Below are 20,966 nucleotides of genomic sequence, written 5' to 3' on the forward strand. Positions count from 1 at the left end.
ACCAAAGCCTTGTGAGTGGATTTGGTAGACGGAAACTGAAAGAAGCTCATCGTATATATGTATATATATATATATATATATATATATATGTGTGTGTGTGTGTGTGTGTGTGTGTGTGTGTTTGTGTGTCCGCGTCTGTCCCTCTAGCATTGCTTGACAATCGATGCTGGTGTGTTTACATCCCCGTCACTTAGCAGTTCGGCAAAAGAGACCGATAGAATAAGTACTGGGCTTACAAAGAATAAGTCCCGGGGTCGAGTTGCTTGTCTAAAGGCGGTGCTCCAGCATGGCCACAGTCAACTGACTGAAACAAGTAAAAGAGTAAAAGAGTAAAAGAGAGAAAGAGTAAAGCGAGGACGAGCATTTCTCCAAATCCAAAGCTGATCACAAACTGGTCACAGAATCAGACTGGTCACAGAATAAGACTGGTCACAGAATAAGACTGGTCACAGAAAAATTCTGGTCACAGAATAAGACTGGTCACAGAATCAGACTGGTCACAGAATAAGACTGATCACAGAATCAGACTGGTCACAGAATCAGACTGGTCACAGAATAAGACTGGTCACAGAATCAGACTGGTCACAGAATAAGACTGGTCACAGAATAAGACTGGTCACAGAATAAGACTGGTCACAGAAAAATTCTGGTCACAGAATAAGACTGGTCACAGAATCAGACTGGTCACAGAATAAGACTGGTCACAGAATCAGACTGGTCACAGAATCAGACTGGTCACAGAATAAGACTGGTCACAGAATCAGACTTGTCACAGAATAAGACTGGTCACAGAATAAGACTGGTCACAGAATAAGACTGGTCACAGAATCAGACTGGTCACAGAATAAAACTGGTCACAGAATAAAACTGGTCACAGAATAAGACTGGTCACAAAATCAGACTGGTCATAAAATAAGACTGGTCACAGAAAAAGACTGGTCACAGAATAAGACTGGTCACAGAATCAGACTGGTCACAGAATCAGACTGGTCACAGAATAAGACTGGTCACAGAATAAGACTGGTCACAGAATAAAGCATTGGGTTATGTCCCTTCAATTGCATAAATTATTTTTGTTGAGTATTTCACGTTGGCTGAAACAAGGTTAAAATAAAAGTCACTTGCTCAAGGTACAGCACAGGAAGATATCGATCCAGGGACCACTAGGTAGTGACATGATCTTCTCGGCCACACAGCAAGACCCGCTCGACTTCGTGTTCCCAATGGCATGTTTATAAAGTTACGAAATCATAAAAGAAGAGGTTTATATTGAAAATCCAGTTTTAATCTTCTCTTAATTCTGCCAAAGAAACCAGTAAATATTTACAGCTTACTTTTTGAACTGCTTTAGTAAATAAAAGATATTACAACCTGATCGATATGTTTGTATAAATGTGACGGTTAAGAAAATAGGGGTTCCAGTTCATAGGATCAACAGAACAGCCTGCTTTTCTCTTTTACTCTTTTACTTTTTTTCAGTCATTTGACTGCGGCCATGCTGGAGCACCGCCTTTAGTCGAGCAAATCGACCCCAGGACTTATTCTTTGTAAGCCTAGTACTTATTCTAAAAGTCCCTTTTTGCCGAACTACTAAGTTACGGGGATGCAAACACACCAGCATCGGTTGTCAAGCGATTTTGAGGGGACAAACACAGACACACAAACACACACATATATAAACATATATATACGACGGGCTTCTTTCAGTTTCCGTCCACCAAATCTACTCACAAGGCTTTGGTTGACCCGAGGCTATAGTAGAAGACACTTGCCCAAGGTGCCACGCAGTGGGACTGAACCCGGAACCATGTGGTTGGTAAGCAACTACTTACCACAAAGCCACTCCTGCAGCTAAATATATATATACGACAGGCTTCTTTCAGTTTCCGTCTACCAAATCCACTCACAAGGCTTTGGTTGACCCGAGGCTATAGTAGAAGACACTTGCCCAAGGTGCCACGCAGTGGGACTGAACCCGGAACCATGTGGTTGGTAAGCAACTACTTACCACACAGCCACTCCTACATATATATACATATATATATATACGACGGACTTCTTTTAGTTTCCGTCTACCAAATCCACTCACAAGGCTTTGGTCAGCCCGCGGCTATAGTAGAAGACACTTGCCCAAGGTGCTACGCAGTGGGACTGAACCCGGAACCATGTGGTTGGTAAGCAAGCTTCTTACAACACAGCTACTCCTGCGCCTATGAAATTTATGCTTGTGAAATTTATGTGCAAGTGGCTGAGTACTCCACAGACACGTGTACCCTTAGCATAGTTCCCAGAGAGATCCAGCATGACACAGAATGTGATAAGGTTGGCCCCCTTTGAATTACCAGTACAACTCATTTTTGCCAAACGAGAGGCCTGGGGCAACATGAAATAACATGTCTTAATTAAGGACACAGCACACTGCTGGGAATTGAACTCACAGCCCCACAAGTGACAGCTGATCACCCTAACCACTGAGCCATGCACCTTCATGTGGTTGTATGAAACAAGACCCAAAATATAAATTAATCTTGACTTATTTTTAATGGCAAATATTAGAATCTGTAATAACTATTAAGAAAGGTCTGACAACAACGATGAAGAGCAATGAAAATATTATTTTCTACTCTAGGCACAAGGCCCGAAATTCGGGGATAGGGGGTCAGTCGATTAAATCAATCCCAGTACACAACTGGTACTTAATTTATCGACCCTGAATGGATGAAGGGCAAAGTCTACCTCGGCGGAATTTGAACTCAGAACATAAAGACAGACAAAATACCGGTTTCTTTATTACCCACAAGGGGCTAAACACAGAGGGGACAAACAAGGACAGACAAATGGATTAAGTCGATTATATCGACCCCAGCGCATAACTGGTACTTATTTAATCGACCCTGAATGGATGAAAGGCAAAGTCGACCTCAGTGGAATTTGAACTCAGAACGTAACGGCAGACAAAATACCTATTTCTTAACTACCCACAAGGGGCTAAACACAGAGAGGACAAACGGATTAAGTCGATTACAGTGACCCCAGTGCGTAACTGGTCCTTAATTTATTGACCCCGAAAGGATGAAAAGCAAAGTCGGCTTCGGCAGAATTTGAACTCACAACGTGAAGACAGACGAAATACCTATTTCTTTACTACCCACAAGGGGCTACACACAGAGGGGACAAACAAGGACAGACAAACGGATTAAGTCGATTATATCGACCTCAGTGCATAACTGGTACTTATTTAATCGACCCTGAAAGGATGAAAGGCAAAGTCGACCTTGGCGGAATTTGAACTCAGAACGTAATGGCAGACAAAATACCGCTAAGCGTTTCGCCCGGCATGCTAACGTTTCTGCCAGCTCACTGTCTTCAGCAACGGAAATATTGACAGAGCTTATGTCGTATTTTATTGTTGAGACATTAGAAATTAAAAGACAATATGAGAAAAACATCACAAACCCAAACACCCTAACATCTATAACAATGGATTATTTTCTAAGATGTTAATCCAGACAATAAGACATTAATCCCCTTAATATCAGATCAATAACAATGGATTGTTATACTAAGATGTTAATCCTGTTCATAAGACATTAATCCTACTGGTATTACATCATTAACAATAGATTATTTTCCGTGATGTTAATCCTGCTGATAAGCCATTAATCTTATTGATGTTACATTTTGCTATAAAAGACCTGAAAACTACCAAAACTTCACCATTCTAACCAACCACAACAAAACTACAACATGCTGGCATATCTCTCCGCATTCTGCTTCTTTGTTGCTGCCATCTCAACAGGTAAAGGAAATCTCAAAGAATTCCTTTATATCGTATTCCACATTTACCATATTTCTTTTATTCTTTTACAAAATTCGTCATCATTTTTTCTCTTATTCTTCATCTTCTTTCCTTATCTTTTGAAGTTTTTAACTTTTAACTACTTTGTTGTTATCATTTCAAATTTAACATTCTGTCAATGAAGTTCTGCTAGTTCCAAATAGATATGTCTGGGTGATGCTGTGGCTGACATTCCTTGCTAATTTTTATTTTTACTACAGTCAGTCTTTAAAGACTTCATCTCAATGTTTGTTCACTAAAATACTATATATACTTTCTCAGTTCTTTCATAAATCTAGCAATAATAGATAGATTATACTTCACTGAAGAGGTCAAATAATACTGAAACATACCCAGAGTTGTCACATTTGAAACAAAGATCAGATTTACTCCTCAATAATTCTATTTTTAGCAAATCTTAATTAAATCAATCTCATCTTCCATGTATTTCTCAATTACACTGAATCATTTAATTAATAATTATTTTCTTTTCCTATTATGACATATCCTAATTAATTAAAATTCCTTGCTTGATTACATTAATTATTTTAGGTATGATTTTACTACATGTGATATAGTTGACTTGTGTATATAATGACAATCTTGTGAATTTAAATTTATGTCCTCAGGTGCCGGAGTGGCTGTGTGGTAAGTAGCTTGCTTACCAACCACATGGTTCTGGGTTCAGTCCCACTGCATGGCACCTTGGGCAAGTGTCTTCTACTATAGCCTTGGGCCAACCAAAGCCTCGTGAGTGGATTTGGTAGACGGAAACTGAAAGAAGCCCGTCTGAAGGTTACGGAGAGGGTTATAGCCCAACTAATTAGAGAGAGAGTTAGCTTAGATCAGATGCAGTTTGGGTTCTGATGCTATTTTCCTGGTAAGATAGCTGCAGGAGAAATACCTAGTCAAAGACAAGCCCCTATTCCTGGCTTTTGTTGATATGGAGAAAGCCTTCGACACGGTCCCCCAATCCCTTATCTGGTGGTCAATGAGGAAACTAGGGATAGATGAATGGTTAGTGAGAGCTGTACAAGCCATGTACAGAGACACTGCTAGTAAGGTGAGGGTTGGCATCGAGTACAGTGAAGAATTCAGGGTAGAGGTTGGGGTCCACCAAGGTTCAGTCCTCAGTCCCCTCCTATTTATCATAGTCCTCCAGGCAATAACGGAGGAATTCAAGACAGGATGCCCCTGGGAGCTCCTCTATGCTGATGACCTTGCTCTAATTGCTGAGTCTCTATCAGAACTGGAGGAGAAGTTTCAGGTGTGGAAGCAAGGTTTAGAATCGAAGGGCCTTAGAATCAACCTAGCCAAAACCAAAGTCCTAATAAGTAGGAAGGTAGACCAATCACAAACGCCTTCAGGTAGATGGCCTTGCTCGATCTGTAGAAAAGGTGTAGGTAGAAACTCTATAAGATGCACCAAGTGTAAGCTATAGACACATAAGAGGTGCAGCAATGTCAAAGGAAGGCTAACTAGGAAAATAGTTTTTATCTGTAGCAGATGCTCAGGAACAATAAACTCTGAAAATATGCAGAGACCAACTTCTATCATGATTCAGGGAGAAAAACTAGAAGTAGTTGATAGCTTCTGCTACCTAGGTGACCAAGTCAGTAGCGGGGGCGGGTGTGCTGAAAGTGTAACTGCTAGAGTAAGAATAGCCTGGGCAAAGTTTAGAGAGCTCTTACCCCTGCTGGTGATAAAAGGCCTCTCGCTCAAAGTAAAAGACAGACTGTATGATGCATGTGTACGTACAGCCATGCTACATGGTAGTGAAACTTGGGCTGTGACTGCTGAGGATTTGTGTAAGCTCGCAAGAAATGAAGCTAGTATGCTCCGTTGGATGTGTAATGTCAGTGTTCATAGTCGACAGAGTGTAAGTACCTTGAGAGAAAAGTTGAACCTAAGAAGCATCAGTTGTGGTGTGCAAGATAGACGATTGCGCTGGTATGGTCATGTGGCGAGAATGGATGAAGATAGGTGTGTGAAAAAGTGCCACACCCTGGCAGCTGAGGGGACCTGTGGAAGAGGTGGACCCAGGAAAACCTGGGACGAGGTGGTGAAGCACGACCTTCGAACTTTAGGTCTCACCAAGGAAATGCCTTGAGACCGAGACCAGTGAGAACAGTGAAAATCAAAATCAAACCAAATCAAGTCAGATATCAGAAAGCAGAACCAAAATTGAGGTCGATCAACATCAGTGGAAGTTGCAGCTGTGCAAACCATCCGTTCGTGTCCGTTGCCAGCCTCATCTGGTCCCCGTGGGACCAGAACCCGGAACCATGTGGTTGGTAAACAAGCTACTTACCACACAGCCACTCCTGCACCTATATACATATATACGACGGGCTTCTTTCAGTTTCCGTCTACCAAATCCACTCACAAGCTTTGGTCGGCCCGAGGCTATAGTAGAAGACACTTGCCCAAGGTGCCACGCAGTGGGACTGAAGCCGGAACCATGTGGTTCGCAAGCAAGCTACTTACCACACAGCCACTCCTACACATTTCTTACAAATAAACTGAATGAAATCAATGTTTTTTTTGTATATTTATTTATTATAATTTGCCCTTTCAGGTGACGGTCTCAGCATTGATTCATGTTTCTATCATGGAAAACCGTATCCTCTTGGAGAACACTTCATGGATGGCTGTAAATCTTGTGAATGCACTGGAAAAGGCCATGTAATATGTATTGGAGTTGCTGACTGCCCAGAACCAAATGGTATCTAAACATTTCTATTTTGTTTTATTCTGTAGACCTTTATATCATCACAAGTGTTCATATCTCTTATATATAAAATCCATTCTGTGTGTGTGTGAGAGTGTTCTAGGATCTCGGGCATCCTCCATCTGATTGCATTCAAATTTGATATGTAGATACCGATGGTATCAGGGCGTGTATAAGTCTTGAAAAAATTGCAAAAATCGATTCCAGGTGAGAATGTGATCGATAAAGCCATGGGAATGTGCATTTGCACACGCAGGTACATCAGCTGTTGCAATCGATACTATGCATATGCAAGAAAAATGCACGTGCAGTTTGCGCAAGAAAATCATCATGTTTTTCCCTCTAGATTTACCTCCAGCTAACCCATTTGCATGCATCGTTTTTGTCCTGCTTTTCTTCCGTCAACCTGTACATAGCCACACCTTCCATCTGTTGTTGTTTTTGTACTGCTTAAAGGCACGTTTCTTTCCTGCCAAGCTTACTGTTTAAACCGTGCTTGTGTTCTCCCAGTCAACAGCCTTATCATTTCTGGTACTTTAAATTCTTTGGTTGCATATTTGTGTGAATAAAATTATTTTTCTTTGGAATAGAAAAAAAAGTCTATCTTTATTTCTTCTTTTGCTGGTGTCTCAAATTTAGGTTAAATCAGTGTTTCTCAAAAGTTAGGCCTATGGGATGGTCGGACAAGTTGTTTTGAGAAAATTTGGTTGAAATGTTTGACAACTCAGCACCGCCCATTGGACGGGGGGGGGGGCGTTTTGCTCGTACATATATACATATAGACATACATACATACATTGTGGCTGCCCCCTCGTTATCGAGTATGGCCATTGCACGAAGCTTAACTGTTACTGGTGCTGTGATCGAATGTGACTTTTTAGCCCAGCTAAAGATCTACAATGTCTTGTACAGAATTGGCAGCTAAAACCTTTACCGGTAATAGCCGGCTCTAGTTGTAACTGGGCTTCATGTACCTTTGCATGTTGTTTAAGTCCTCCTGCCGAATTACACTTTCTTCCACATGCCCGACAGATATGATTAGTATGGTGTGTAGCACCACCACCAGTGGCCAGGTTGTCACTCATCTGTCTCGTTTTATGACTACGAAGATGACTCATGAGTCCAGCTTTACTGAGGCAGGGTCTTGCACAGACATTGCATGTCAGCATCAAAGGAAGACCCTTCCAATCTGGAAGTGTAACAGCGATGCCCTTCCTGACATCCCTCCTTACTTTCTCATGTGCAACTCGAGATTTCTCAAACGTGGCTGTCCCCTCATGCACAATCCTTCTCCACCTGCTACGATCAATAGTCACAGTAGTTAAATTTGTGTGAGCCAAATGCTGTCTCGTTCCAGCGTAGTGTAGCTTTGTAACAGGTTGGCTTGCTTGGGAGAGCCGTGAGGACGTGTCCATTCAATTCGGCTGCAGCTTCAAGAGAGATCGATACAGCAGGAAATCTTGCTGTTGGTAGTTCTCTGCGCATGAGGGAACTTCCAGCGGCCTACCAGAAGATATCCAACTCTGCGCATGCGTGCTGAAAACTTCCAAAATGGCGTGACTACCCAACCCTACAACTATTAATTATTGATCTCTCTAAACTGATTGGTTATTGTCATTTTACTGTTCTATAAACTACTAATTACTGATCTCTCTAAATTAATTAATTATAATTACGGCACTTCCCTATAAACTACTAATTACTGATCTCTCTAAATTAATTCGTTATAATTACGGCACTTCCCTATAAACTACTAATTACTGATCTCTCTAAATTAATTCGTTATAATTACGGCACTTCCCGATAAACTATTAATTACTGATCTCTCTAAATTAATTCGTTATAATTATGGCACTTCCCTATAAACTACTAATTACTGATCTCTCTAAATTAATTGGTTATAATTACGGCACTTCCCTATAAACTACATATCTAAACCACCTGATATTATTTCTATTTCTCGTTTGGTTAGTGTGTCATCACGAAGGTAAAACATACAAGGTAGGAGAAACCTTTCCTTCGCCCACAGGACAGTGCACATGCACTGATGAACGTGGGATCATTTGTTCCCTCAATGAAGGTAAGTTTATTTATTATACTATGGCAGGGGACGAGGGAGTCAGATGAATTCCTTCACTTTTCTCTATTTACTTTACTCTTTTACACTTTTACTTGTTTCAGTCATTTGACTGCGGCCATGCTGGAGAACTGCCTTTTTAGACGAGCAAATCGACCCCAGGACTTATTCTTTGTAAGCCCAGTACTTATTCTATCGGTCTCTTTTGCCGAACCGCTAAGTGACGGGGACGCAAACACACCAGCATCGGTTGTCAAGCAATGCTAGGGGGACAAACACAGACACACACACACACACACATACATATATATATACATATATACGACGGGCTTCTTTCAGTTTCCATCTACCAAATCCACTCACAAGGCATTGGTCGGCCCAGGGCTATATCAGAAGACACTTGCCCAAGATGCCACGCAGTGGGACTGAACCCTGAACCATGTGGTTGGTTAGCAAGCTACTTACCACACAGCCACTCCTGCGCCTAATCGTAACTTTAATCGTAATTTTTCACCAACAGCTGGAGAGATAACTGGGTCCCATTCTAATTTAGCCTGGTTTCTATTGTTGGATGCCCTTCTTAATGCCAACCACTTTACAGAGTGTACTGGGTGCTTGTACGCAGCTCCAGCATGGGTGCGTTCACATGGCATTGGCACAGGTGCTTTCCATGTGGCACCAGCTTCCATGAGACCACATGATTAGGATTACTTGTCTGAAGAGGGATGAAGGGGGCATGCCTGAATGCAAGGACAACTAGCATTTTACATAGTTTGATGTGTCTACTCAAGCACAGCAAACTCCCAGGGGTCTTTGTCCCTTGTCATCTCCCCTGTGAGACCCAACACCTGAAGATCCTTTCTTACCAATTCGTCACACATCTTCCTGGATCCACTTCTCCACAATTAAAGACTGGCATTTCTTCATACTGCGTCTTCATCCACACAAACTACATGGCCATACCAGAAAAACCTTCTCTCTTGCACATTACACCTCATGCCTCTAATATCAAACTAGCAATATCGCCCGGCGTTGCTCGGGTTTGTAAGGGAAATAACAATATAAGCATTTTTAGGGAGTTACTTCTCTTATATAACCCGAGCAAAAATCATTAAAAATGCGGAAAAATGATGGTAAATATTTTTAAAATCGTAGACTCATCGTAGACGCATGCTAATACCTAGAAGGGCTCGATATGAATGACGACTATAAGATACCCGCTTTTGGTTAAACTGCACCACAAAATGTGGGAGTAGTTAGGAATCTAATTCGGAGGAGACATAGTCTCACACACACAACTTCAATTTTATATATAAAGATTTATTTCAATTGAATTTAAACTTAATTGTAATTCGAATTTAATTGTACCCATGAAACGTACGAAGTTTTTTTACTTATTAAATATTGATCATTCATTTTTATACTTTTTGAAATCTAGTTATAAGTTATATCTATATATATAAAACTGTAGTTGTGTGAGTGTCTGTCCCCTTCGATTTAGATTCCTAACTACTCCCACATTTTGCGGTGCAGTTTAACCAAATTCGGGTATCTTATAGTCGTGATTCATATCGAGCCCGTCTGGGTATTAGCGCGCGTCTACGATGAGTCTACGATTTAAAAAAAAATTTAACAACATTTTTTATTCCATTTTAATGCATATTTTTTCGTGTGTCGATGGCAGCGGAGTTGGCGTCCATGGTCACACCTGCACCTGTGTTGCTTCTCCCCCTTCTTCCCTCCCTCGTGAAGCTGTGGGGAAGGGAGTGTAAGGAAATCAACGTCGTAAAGCGTTGTCAAGGAGACCAGCGTTCTTTTAGAACAACGACTTCATGGCTTGAAGACACCAAAACAGAAATGGCTACGAAAGGCCGAATTGGCATCTATAAGGGAAGTAACTCTCTAAAAATGCTTATATAGTTATTTCCCTTACAAACCCGAGCAATGCCGGGCGATACTGCTAGTGTTTTATAAAAATATATATTATTTGTTATTGATTATTGATTAAGGTGTATTCCTCCATTTTCTTATTTTGTATTATGAATTTGAGGTAAAACATTTTACCTTTGCCCATATAATACAATAAATGAATTAATTGCATCGTAATTCTTAGCATTTATGTATTAACTTTATTGGGTGCTTTACTGGCAGTATATTGGATTTATGTTATCCCATAGGAGGTTACACTCACAACCCCTATCTCAATTTGTTATTATTTGTTATTTATGTTTTGGTCTGTGTCTATCACTGTTTGAGTTGCATAATAGTGGTCTTATCTTTAATTTATATATTATATATATATATATATATATGTAAAAAAATACAAACTGGGACAAGAACGCAAAACATTTAGAAGACGATACAAAAAACACGGACGGGACATTCGAAGCCTTCAATCTTTGGTCAAGAACCGGATCATCATCGCAATTTCGGCTGATTTATATATATATATATATATATATATATATATATATGCACATACATCTGTTTATATATACTATACACATACATACATAGAGAGAGAGGGAGAGGGAGAGGAGGAGAGAGACAACGGGCTTCTAATGTGTTTCTATCTGCCAAATTCTTCCAGAAGGGATTAGTTAATCCATGGCCATAGTAGAAGCCATGCAGTAGGACTGAACCCAAAACCAAATGGTTACAAAGCAAGCTTCTTAACCACACAGCCATGCCACTCACCCATGAACATCCATGTGGAATGATTTTTTGGTAACAACATCTTTCATTTTCCTTCCACTGCAGCTCATGAAAGAACCGTTCCTTATTGCTATTACAAAGGCAAAACTTACGGATTGGGAAAATTCAAAGACGGTAATTGCAACATCTGCCAATGTATGAAGAATGGTATTGTCGCCTGCACAATTGGGGTTTGCTAGCATTAAGGTAAGTTCATCATCATCATCACCACCATCATCATAACCATTGCCCTTATTGTCATCAGCATCATCATCATCACTATCATTGTCATCATAATCCTCATCGTCATCATCATTGTTGTCGTCGTCGTCGTCATCACCATCATCATCATTGCCATCATCAACAGCCGTCTGAGAATTTGGACCTGGAGATCTCCACTTCCAGCGACTTCGAGGGCCACCTCCCAGTGGTGTCGGGAGTCAACGAAGGGCCCTCGACTACAACAAGACGACCAAAGTTTTTTTTTTTACTTTCCAAGGTCTGGGGTCTCCCGCCCCTAAGCCCTACACTATCACCTAAACAGCAGCAGTTTCATTTAACATCCTTTTTTCCATGCTTGCATGGGTCAGAAGCAATTTGTTGAGGCAGACTTTTTTTCCTACAGCTGGATGCCCATCCTGTTGCCAACCCTCACCCGTTTCCAAGCAACATAACGTTGCCATAGCTTGACATGTATCCCATGGAAGACTGGAGACAAACAACCCCGCTTGTAGTACAATGGCACTCGTTTACAACCGTCACATAATGTCTTGACAAACGCACACACATACATTCTTTTAGTTTCTGTCTACCAAATCTACATACAATGATCTGGTCAGCCTAGGGCTATAGCAGAAGACCCTTCCCCAAGATGCTGAGCAGTGGGACTGAACTCAAGACCACAGGGTTGGAAAGTAAGCTTAGGTTATGTAAAGAAATTTGACGAGTGAGTGTATAGGGCGGGTGTACCGTGAAGTAGCAAATTTAGACAAGAGAATCTTCTGAATATGTATTCCTTCGGCGGAGGTAAAAAAAATGTAATTACAATGCAATAAAAATCACTTGTGTATTAATAATTGGGTATTCTACCAGCAGTATATTGGATAGATATTATCCCTTAGTTGGTTGCATTCACAACCTCTAACTCTCTTTGAAGTGTATATATATATATATATATATATATATATATATACATGTGTATCTTTCTGTTGAAGAGCTTCCCGTTATATATATATATAGCCGTATTTCGTCTGCCATTATGTTCTGAGTTCAAATTCCGCCAAGGTCGACTTTGCCTTTCATCCTCTCGGGGTCGATTAAATAAGTACCACTTACGCACTGGGGTCAATGTAATCGACTTAATCCGTTTGTCTATCCTTGTTTGTCCCCTCTGTGCTTAGCCCCTTGTGTGTAGTAAAGAAATAGGTATCCTGAAACTAGAGTCCTTACCTGAATGCTTGAAACAGAATGAACTCTGCAAAAGGTATACAAAGTCCAGGTGGCAGTGTTAAAATGGCTGATGGGCAAAATTTACCACCTGAATACACCAGAATGAACAGACTAACTTTGAATTATGTTGTAGTTGGCTTGAGTATTCCAAAGACAAACGTATTCTTTCAAACCCCAGGTAAAAGTAACCACTACATTCGTTTCAAACCATTGTACATTGGTCCCTCACAGGTGAGATTCTGTACAAATAGATAACGGTGGAGGTCGTATTCGTGGTGGGTTACCATATAAGGAAATATACCCTTGTAGGCGGCGAGCTGGCAGAAACGTTAGCACACCGGGCGAAATGCTAAGCTGTATTTCGTCTGCCATTACGTTCTGGGTTCAAATTCCGCCAAGGTCGACTTTGCATTTCATCCTTTCGGGGTCGATAAATTAAGTACCAGTTATGCACTGGGGTCGATGTGATTGACTTAATCCGTTTGTCTGTCCTTGTTTGTTCCCCTCTGTGTTTAGCCCCTTGTGGGTAGTAAAGAAATAGGTATACCGTTGTAGGTACTGCCCCAGCATGGCCACAGTCCAATATATGAAAGTAATGAAATAATATCAAAATAAAAGAACATGGTACTAGCAAGAATAACTGCTGCTGTTTGCATGATTAACTTTCCTCTTTTCTTTATATTCCAGAGAGATGTTCAATTCTGGAGAGACCTGGAAACTTCTAGAAGAAACCAAAGAGAAATATTGACATGATTTGGAAATGGATAAATTCTCAGAAATAAAAATTTGAAAATATTAACATTTTTTATTGTTTTGTTTCAATTTTGAACCATCCAAACGTGGCCATTGCTAGCGCCGCCCCAACTGGCTTCCGTGCCGGTGGCATGTAAAAAGCACCATCCGATCATGGCTGTTTGCCAGCCCTGGCTAGCACCTGTGCCGGTGGCACGTAAAAAGCACCCACTACACTCACGGAGTGGTTGGCGTTAGGAAGGGCATCCAGCCATAGAAACATTGCCAGATCAGACTGGGCCTGGTGCAGCCTTCTGGCTTCCCAGACCCCAGTTGCACTGTCCAACCCATGCCAGCATGGAAAGTGGATGCTAAACGATGATGATGATGATGATGATGATGATTTAAATATTTTATTGTGGTTTAAATGAAGCATTTTGTGATGGATTAGTTAAAATTATTTTTAAAAAGCCATCCGAGCGTGATCGTTACCAGAGCAGCTATCCGGCCTCCGTGCTGGTGGCTCGTAAAAGACACCATTCAAACGTGACCGTTACCAGCATCTCCTTACTGGCATCTGTGCCAGTGGCATGTGTAAAAAGATTCGAGCGAGGTCATTGCCCGTACCACCTGACTGACTGTAAAAGCACCCACTGCACTCTCGGAGTGGTTGGCGTTAGGAAGGGCATCCAGCTGTAGAAACACTGCCAGATCAAGATTGGAGCCTGGTGCAGCCATCTGGTTTGCCAGTCCTCAGTCAAATCGTCCAACCCATGCTAGCATGGAAAGCGGACGTTAAATGATGATGATGACGATGTTGATGATGATGATGCAGAATATGAATTGGAAATAAATGAAAACAGAAGGATGACAAAACAACAGTTTACATTTTTACTTTGGATTTCAATATTTTGGGGCTAAAATGACTTCGTCTTCACGAGAAGATGGAAGATGGTAGTGAGATGGCATCTATTAATATAGATGTTTTTGATCTATTTTGGATTCTGGTGCCCCAGCATGGCCGCAGCATTCTGTCTAAAACATTTTTAAGGATTTAAGGATCAAATTTGAATTCTTTGAAACAAATTTGATTGCAAAGAATTCGAATTTGAGGCAAACTAGATCGAAAATATCTATATTTAATTTTACATTGTTGCGTAACCCAAGGTCAGATGTGATGTGATCAGGAAGATCTATGATGACAGCCAGTCCAACCGTGACCAACATATCTTTTATTCATACACAATCCATCCAAGACCCCATCAGCCAATGTGTCTAACCATTTCCTTGATGAATTAAAGTGAGATATGAAGAAGATTTAGTTGTTAGTTCTAGCAGATCAGGAAACCATGTAGGGGCTCTTTCACTGCTGTTGATATAGTGTTGTGTAACCCTAGGTCAACCGCATCTGAGTTGATCTACAATTTAGTATTGGTTATTCCATCTTTTAGTCAGACATGGTGCATCAAAAACTAGGATCTTTTCGGTTTGACCGGCAGTTTTTAAAAATAATTTCCACGTAACTAAACACTTTCAAACTTCGTATACTTGTAGAATGTGTTTATAAAACATCTTTTTCTCTTGGATTTATTGAGTAAATTCTATAGTTTGTAAGATATTTGTGTGTTTTTTTGTTCAATTTCTGCAATTTCAACCAATCAATGACGTCTATTGAGGTGAAAACAATCTGTGCCGTATGCATATGTCTCTCTTTTAAGAAACAGATTTGGGTTTATTTACATTTGTGAAGAAAAAAAAGATACCCTTCCCAACACCCCTAACCCTAACCCTAAAACAGATTGAAATGCAATAGATCGATACTAGGATCATAATTATGGGTGACAATTTCATATGACACCGCTAGAAAAAACTGCCGTTCAAACCGAAAAGATCCACTTTTTCCCCGATTTTTTTCCCGCTTCTGATAATCCTAATCTACACCATCTAAGATATTATCTCAAGAAACTTTAATTAAAAGCCATTTATTTTAAAGTTAAGCAGAAGCAAAATCCAGGTGGCGTCTCACTTCTAGTGTCAATTCCATCAATATTAAAGGCAATACATTTATAATTTTGGCCATAAAAAAGTTTTAAAAATCCCGTCCTAGAAATAATAATTAATAGAGCGATAGTATTGACGATAAATTATCAAATAATTGTCTTTTAAAGCCATAATATATACAAATCCTAGAATATAATAAAGTTCACCAGAAAAGTATTTAATTATATTGGAAGCAGAGTTAGTTCCCCTTGGCAGTTATTGTTAATTTTTGTTTCCGTTTTGTTTCCTGTTTTTTTTGTGTTTCACACGCACCTTGCATTATTTGCTCAGATCCACTTTACGTCTGATATATTTAAGGGAAAACACAATTAAATCATACGTGATCGGTAATTAACTGCGTAAAGAAACAGATACAGCATTCTTTATTATGTTGACCTCAAAAATATAAATCAACGTTTATTGTAAAAAAAATCAAAAAGATCCAGAAATTCTTTTGAAGCTGTCATTGTCCACTTAAGTTCTCGCTACTTCAACATATTGTCACGCCTTCCTCGTTGACTCTATATATGTATATATATATATATATATATATATATATATATATATATATATATATATATATATAAATGTAAGTATATATTTATATAACTATTTCTGTTGTATACGTGCCAGTTCGCGCAGATCTCTTTGTTTCGTTGTATTTAATATAATTCACGCAACCTCGGGCGTTACCCCAGGCATTTAGATTGTAGATTAGACACTTAAGTTGACATAATATTGAGGATTATTCCAGCCTTTCTTTTCCGGAATTTGTTAAATTAATAGTGACAAAACAAAACGAAAACAAAACCGATTTTCCAGGCCTTTAGCAAACCCAACAATCATAGCAACAAAAATTCGACCTCTGATTTTTTAAGATCAGATCAGATTCAGCAGGTATCTCTGGAAAATTTTCATTTCCATAAAAAAGAAGTATTCATGTAAAAAAATTCCAGACGGGAAAGAGAGGAATAGTCCCCGACATAAATGTAATCAACATCAGAACGTATGAGGAAACAAACTCGACCTGCGTGAAATATCTGCCCTTCGTTTTTTATTTTTATTTTTTATTAATTTTTTTTTTCGCGTTAATTTCTGATAATATCGTAATCTACTTCATCTGAAAGGTATTTGTAGAAAATTTCGTTTAAAAACATTTATTTTTCAGAAAGTTATGAGGGGCGGGAGAGACTTGTCTTGTTGTGCCGAGATTGTCTGGTTCCAAACGTAGGAATCCATAATTTCTGTTGATTCTTATAAAACATATCTTAAAATTAACGGATTCGGGGTTAGATGCTGTTTATAATGAATTATTTATAAGTTTCCAAACTGTTTTATATCTTCTTCCTTAAATATACAATAGTTTCCGAAACAATATTTTCGTTTCGTTATTTCAGACAACCAGTAATGTTTTTTTACATGTTCCCCACTTTATCAAAATTACGTAGTAATTCTTCTCTCGCCCTTTTAAGTAAACTTGCCAACTTTTCGTCGGACACTTGCTCATCCAGTTATTCAAGCCATATTGCCCTTAATAACACCAAAATAAACATCTAGGCATTCCTTCGATATAACTCGACAGAACCAAAACCAAAACATTTCACTTCGGGTGTTTCCGTGAGTTGCGGAGTATAGCTATAACGAAATTATGCCAGCTTTTTAAACTTGAAGAGAAAAAAAGCCTTGCATATTTTTCCTTATTTGTTTCAGGTGTGTCTGTAAAATCCGCAAATTTCCAAGCAGAAAACAGAATCGAACTGTCATTTGCTTCCACGGAAAAACCCGAAGTGTTTTGATTTTTGTCGAGTTATATCGAAAGATTGCCAACACTCAGGTCACATTCATCAGAAAAATAATCTATTTAATGTGAAATTCACGCACATAATAAACATTTAACGAGCCACAGGGGAGCCTCTATAATCTGTCTCACGGATGAAGGATCTGAAATGAAAAGATTAAGGCCTGGATTGATAAAGCTACCAAAAGTAAGTTAAAGATACACACCCACCCTGTTAGAAGTACTGACCAGATTTCTTCTTAAATTACACCTTAATGTCTTGAAAATGGATCAATACATTGGATTTGTTTGAGTTAAACGTTTATGTCTATAGTTTACCAATATTTGAAATGTAGTAAGTCTGCGAGGTGGCAGAATCGTTAACGCGCCGGACAAAATGCTTAGCAGCATTTCATCCGTCTATACGTTCTGGGTTCAGATTCCGCCGAGGTCGACTTTACCTTTTCGGATCTTTTCACTTTGACCGGCAGGTTTTAAAAATAATTTCTTTGTAACTAAACACATTTAAACTTCGTATACTGGTAGAATGTGTTTGTAAAACATCTTTTTCTCTTGGCTTTATTGAGAAAATTCTATGGTTTGTAAGATATTTATTGTTGTTTTTTCTTTAATTTCTGCAATTTCAACCAATCAATGACGTCTATTGAGGTAAAAAAAAACATTCTGTGCCGTAAGAATATGTCCCTCGTTTAAGAAACAGATTGGGTTTATTTACATTTGTGAAGAAAAAAAGATACCCTTCCCCCATCCCCATCCCTATCCCTAACCCTAACCCTGAAACAGATTGAAATGCAATGGATCGATACTAGGGTCATAATTATGGGTGACAATTTCATATGACACCGCTAGGAAAAACTGCCGTTCAAACCGAAAAGATCCGTAGAATGTTTTATGTGACACATTCTACCAGTATACGAGGTTTAAAAGTGTTTAGTTACCAAAAAATTATTTTGAAAATCTGCCGGTCAAAGTGAAAAGATCCGCCTTTTCTTCTCTCGGAGTCGATAAAATAACTACCAGTGGAACACTGAGGTCAATATACATCGATTTTCCTTCTTACTTGAACTTGTTATCCTTGTGCAAATATATGGGAAACTACCACCTGTGTCATCTCTTGTGAAAGGTAGGAGAGTCCAGTTTGCTGGACATTGTTGTAGAGCTGAAAACGAGGTAATTTCTACCCTTCTCCTCTGGAAGCCATCTACTCGCGATACCAGAGGGCGCACACTCTCCTACCCTGATGCAATCTCCAGGGATACAGGCATCCAGCAACAGGACCTCCGTAATGCTATGATGGACCATGAAGTCTGGCGTAGCATGGTAAATTCCATTGTCTCGACCAAGGTCGAACAATGTTGATGATGATGATATCCTAGTGCCAAAATTTAAAACTAATACTAAAAATTGTGAAATTTCCCGTGTTGAATTTGTCATTTTTCATCTATATCTTATATCGTATATTTAATAGATATTGTTTCTTTCATATTTCAGAATACGGAATACCAGATGTTTACTCCATAGAAAGGAATTTTCACTCTGAATGCATAATATTTATGCTATTTTAAAAACTTGGAAAAGATATTATAGAGGAGAGATGGATGTTATACAGGACAGAAGTCTGCCTTAGAATATCCATGAAATATTTCATCTAAATAAGACTATTTGCAAAGTTTCTCAATTATTTTGAATAATTTCTCAAGTTAGACGTGTTTATGAAGTTTGCAGCATTTTCAGGCATTGACGAAGATCACAGTTGATGGAAATATAGCAGAAAAACAATATTTGTGAGGAAAACTTTTTGTATCTTGAAGCAAAAACAAGGAAAATTATGGAAAATACGTTATGTGATGTTTGTGGCAGATCTTTCTCTGAACACGACGACTTGGTTAAACACATCTGCAACCACGAAGTCGTAGCAGGGAGACCGCATCACTGCGACGTCTGTGGTAAATCGTTCTCCAGGAGAAGCAACTTAATTATTCACAAGCGTATCCATACAGGGGAGAAGCCGTATCCTTGTGATGTCTGTGGGAAATCGTTTTCCGAAAATGGTGTTTTGACCAAACACAAGCGCATTCACACGGGGGAGAAGTCCTATCACTGCGATATCTGTGGCAAATCCTTCTCTAGAAATAGTAACTTAACTACTCACAAGCGTATTCATACTGGGGAAAAATCGTATCACTGCCATATCTGTGGGGATTCCTTCTCTCACGGCAATAACTTGACTAAACACATACGAATTCACACAGGAGAGAGACCGTATCACTGTAACGTCTGTGGTAAAGCGTTCTCTCAGAACGGTCACTTAACCCAACACAAACGCATTCATACAGGAGAGAAGCCATATCACTGCGATATCTGCGGTAAATCTTTCTCAGGAAATGGCGAATTGACCAAACACAAACGAATTCACACAGGAGAGAAACCATATCACTGTGATATTTGTGGTAAATCATTCTCTCGGAGCGACCATTTAAGTACCCATAAAGACATTCATATCGGTAAAAAACCGTGTTTCTGTGATATCTGTGGTAAGTTCTTGTCCGGGAGCAGTAACTTGGCCATTCACAAACGAATCCATACAGGTGAGAAACCATATCACTGTGACATCTGTGATAAATCGTTCTCCCAAGGCGGTGACTTAATCACTCACAAACGCATTCATACAGGAGAGAAGCCTTATGACTGTGATATCTGTGGTAAATCATTCTCCGCAACGAGTCCGTTAACGAAACACAAACGAATTCATACAGGAGAGAAGCCATATCGTTGTGATATTTGTGGTAAGTCTTTCTCTGGAAGCGGTAACTTATCCAGACATAAACATATTCATACGGAAGAAACACACTACGACTGTGATATCTGCAGTAAATCATTCTCCCAAAAGAGTCTGTTAGCCACACATGTACGTATCCATACGGAAGAGTAACTGAGTCAATGTCGAAAGCCTTTCTATGAAAAAAATATAATTTCTACAATAATAAATAAATATGTTCAGAATAGAACGAAGATCGAACAGTGTGATAAGAGACTCTCCGAACTTTATTACACCACAACTATATATTGGTGAGATGGCAGAATCGTTAGCACGCCGGGCGAAATGCGTTGCCGTATTTCGTCTGCCGTTACGTTCCGAGTTCAAATTCCGCCGAGGTCGACTTTGCCTTTCATCCTTCCGGGGTCGATAAATTAAGTACCAGTTACGTACTGGGGTCGATGTAATCGACTTAATCCATTTGTCTGTCCTTGTTTGTCTCCTCTATGTTTAGCCCCTTGTGGGTAATAAAGAAATAGGTATTTCGTCTGCCGTTACGTTCCGAGTTCAAATTCCGCCGAGGTCGACTTTGCCTTTCATCCTTCCGGGGTCGATAAATTAAGTACCAGTTACGTACTGGGGTCGATGTAATCGACTTAATCCGTTTGTCTGTCCTTGTTTGTCTCCTCTGTGTTTAGCCCCTTGTGGGTAGTAAAGAAATATATATATTGGTGAGGTAACATATTTTTAATAAAAAAACTGCTTTCAAAATACCAATGTGAATATTGTATGTATTGTAACTGAAGCCAGCAAGCTGGCAGAATCGTTAGCATGCTGGGCAAAATGCTT

At 39.5% G+C, this 20,966-nt stretch overlaps 2 protein-coding genes across 2 annotated transcripts; both read left to right on the plus strand.

The window, feature by feature from the left end:
- Window positions 1-3,543: 3,543 nt before the first annotated feature.
- LOC115225898 (brorin) lies at window positions 3,544-13,584 on the plus strand. Its single transcript, XM_029796900.2, has 5 exons — window positions 3,544-3,799; window positions 6,417-6,563; window positions 8,542-8,649; window positions 11,407-11,547; window positions 13,477-13,584. Exons 1-4 carry the CDS (start codon window positions 3,748-3,750, stop codon window positions 11,538-11,540), a joined length of 441 nt encoding a protein of 146 aa, XP_029652760.1. The 5' UTR covers window positions 3,544-3,747; the 3' UTR covers window positions 11,541-11,547; window positions 13,477-13,584.
- A 3,741-nt stretch (window positions 13,585-17,325) lies between these two features.
- LOC115225779 (zinc finger protein 271-like) lies at window positions 17,326-20,399 on the plus strand. Its single transcript, XM_029796732.2, has 2 exons — window positions 17,326-17,546; window positions 18,851-20,399. Exon 2 carries the CDS (start codon window positions 19,188-19,190, stop codon window positions 20,289-20,291), a length of 1,104 nt encoding a protein of 367 aa, XP_029652592.1. The 5' UTR covers window positions 17,326-17,546; window positions 18,851-19,187; the 3' UTR covers window positions 20,292-20,399.
- The last annotated feature ends 567 nt before the right edge of the window (window positions 20,400-20,966 follow it).

Source organism: Octopus sinensis, linkage group LG28 (assembly GCF_006345805.1).
Source record: "Octopus sinensis linkage group LG28, ASM634580v1, whole genome shotgun sequence".
Lineage (NCBI taxonomy): Eukaryota > Metazoa > Mollusca > Cephalopoda > Octopoda > Octopodidae > Octopus > Octopus sinensis.

Bases quoted from the DNA above. Each gene is read 5' to 3' on its own strand.
- LOC115225898 (XM_029796900.2), top strand. From the start codon at position 3,748: ATGCTGGCATATCTCTCCGCATTCTGCTTCTTTGTTGCTGCCATCTCA. The intron at 6,564-8,541 runs GTATCTAAACAT...TCGTTTGGTTAG, and splicing joins TGACTGCCCAGAACCAAATG to TGTGTCATCACGAAGGTAAA. The intron at 8,650-11,406 runs GTAAGTTTATTT...CTTCCACTGCAG, and splicing joins CATTTGTTCCCTCAATGAAG to CTCATGAAAGAACCGTTCCT.
- LOC115225779 (XM_029796732.2), top strand. From the start codon at position 19,188: ATGGAAAATACGTTATGTGATGTTTGTGGCAGATCTTTCTCTGAACAC.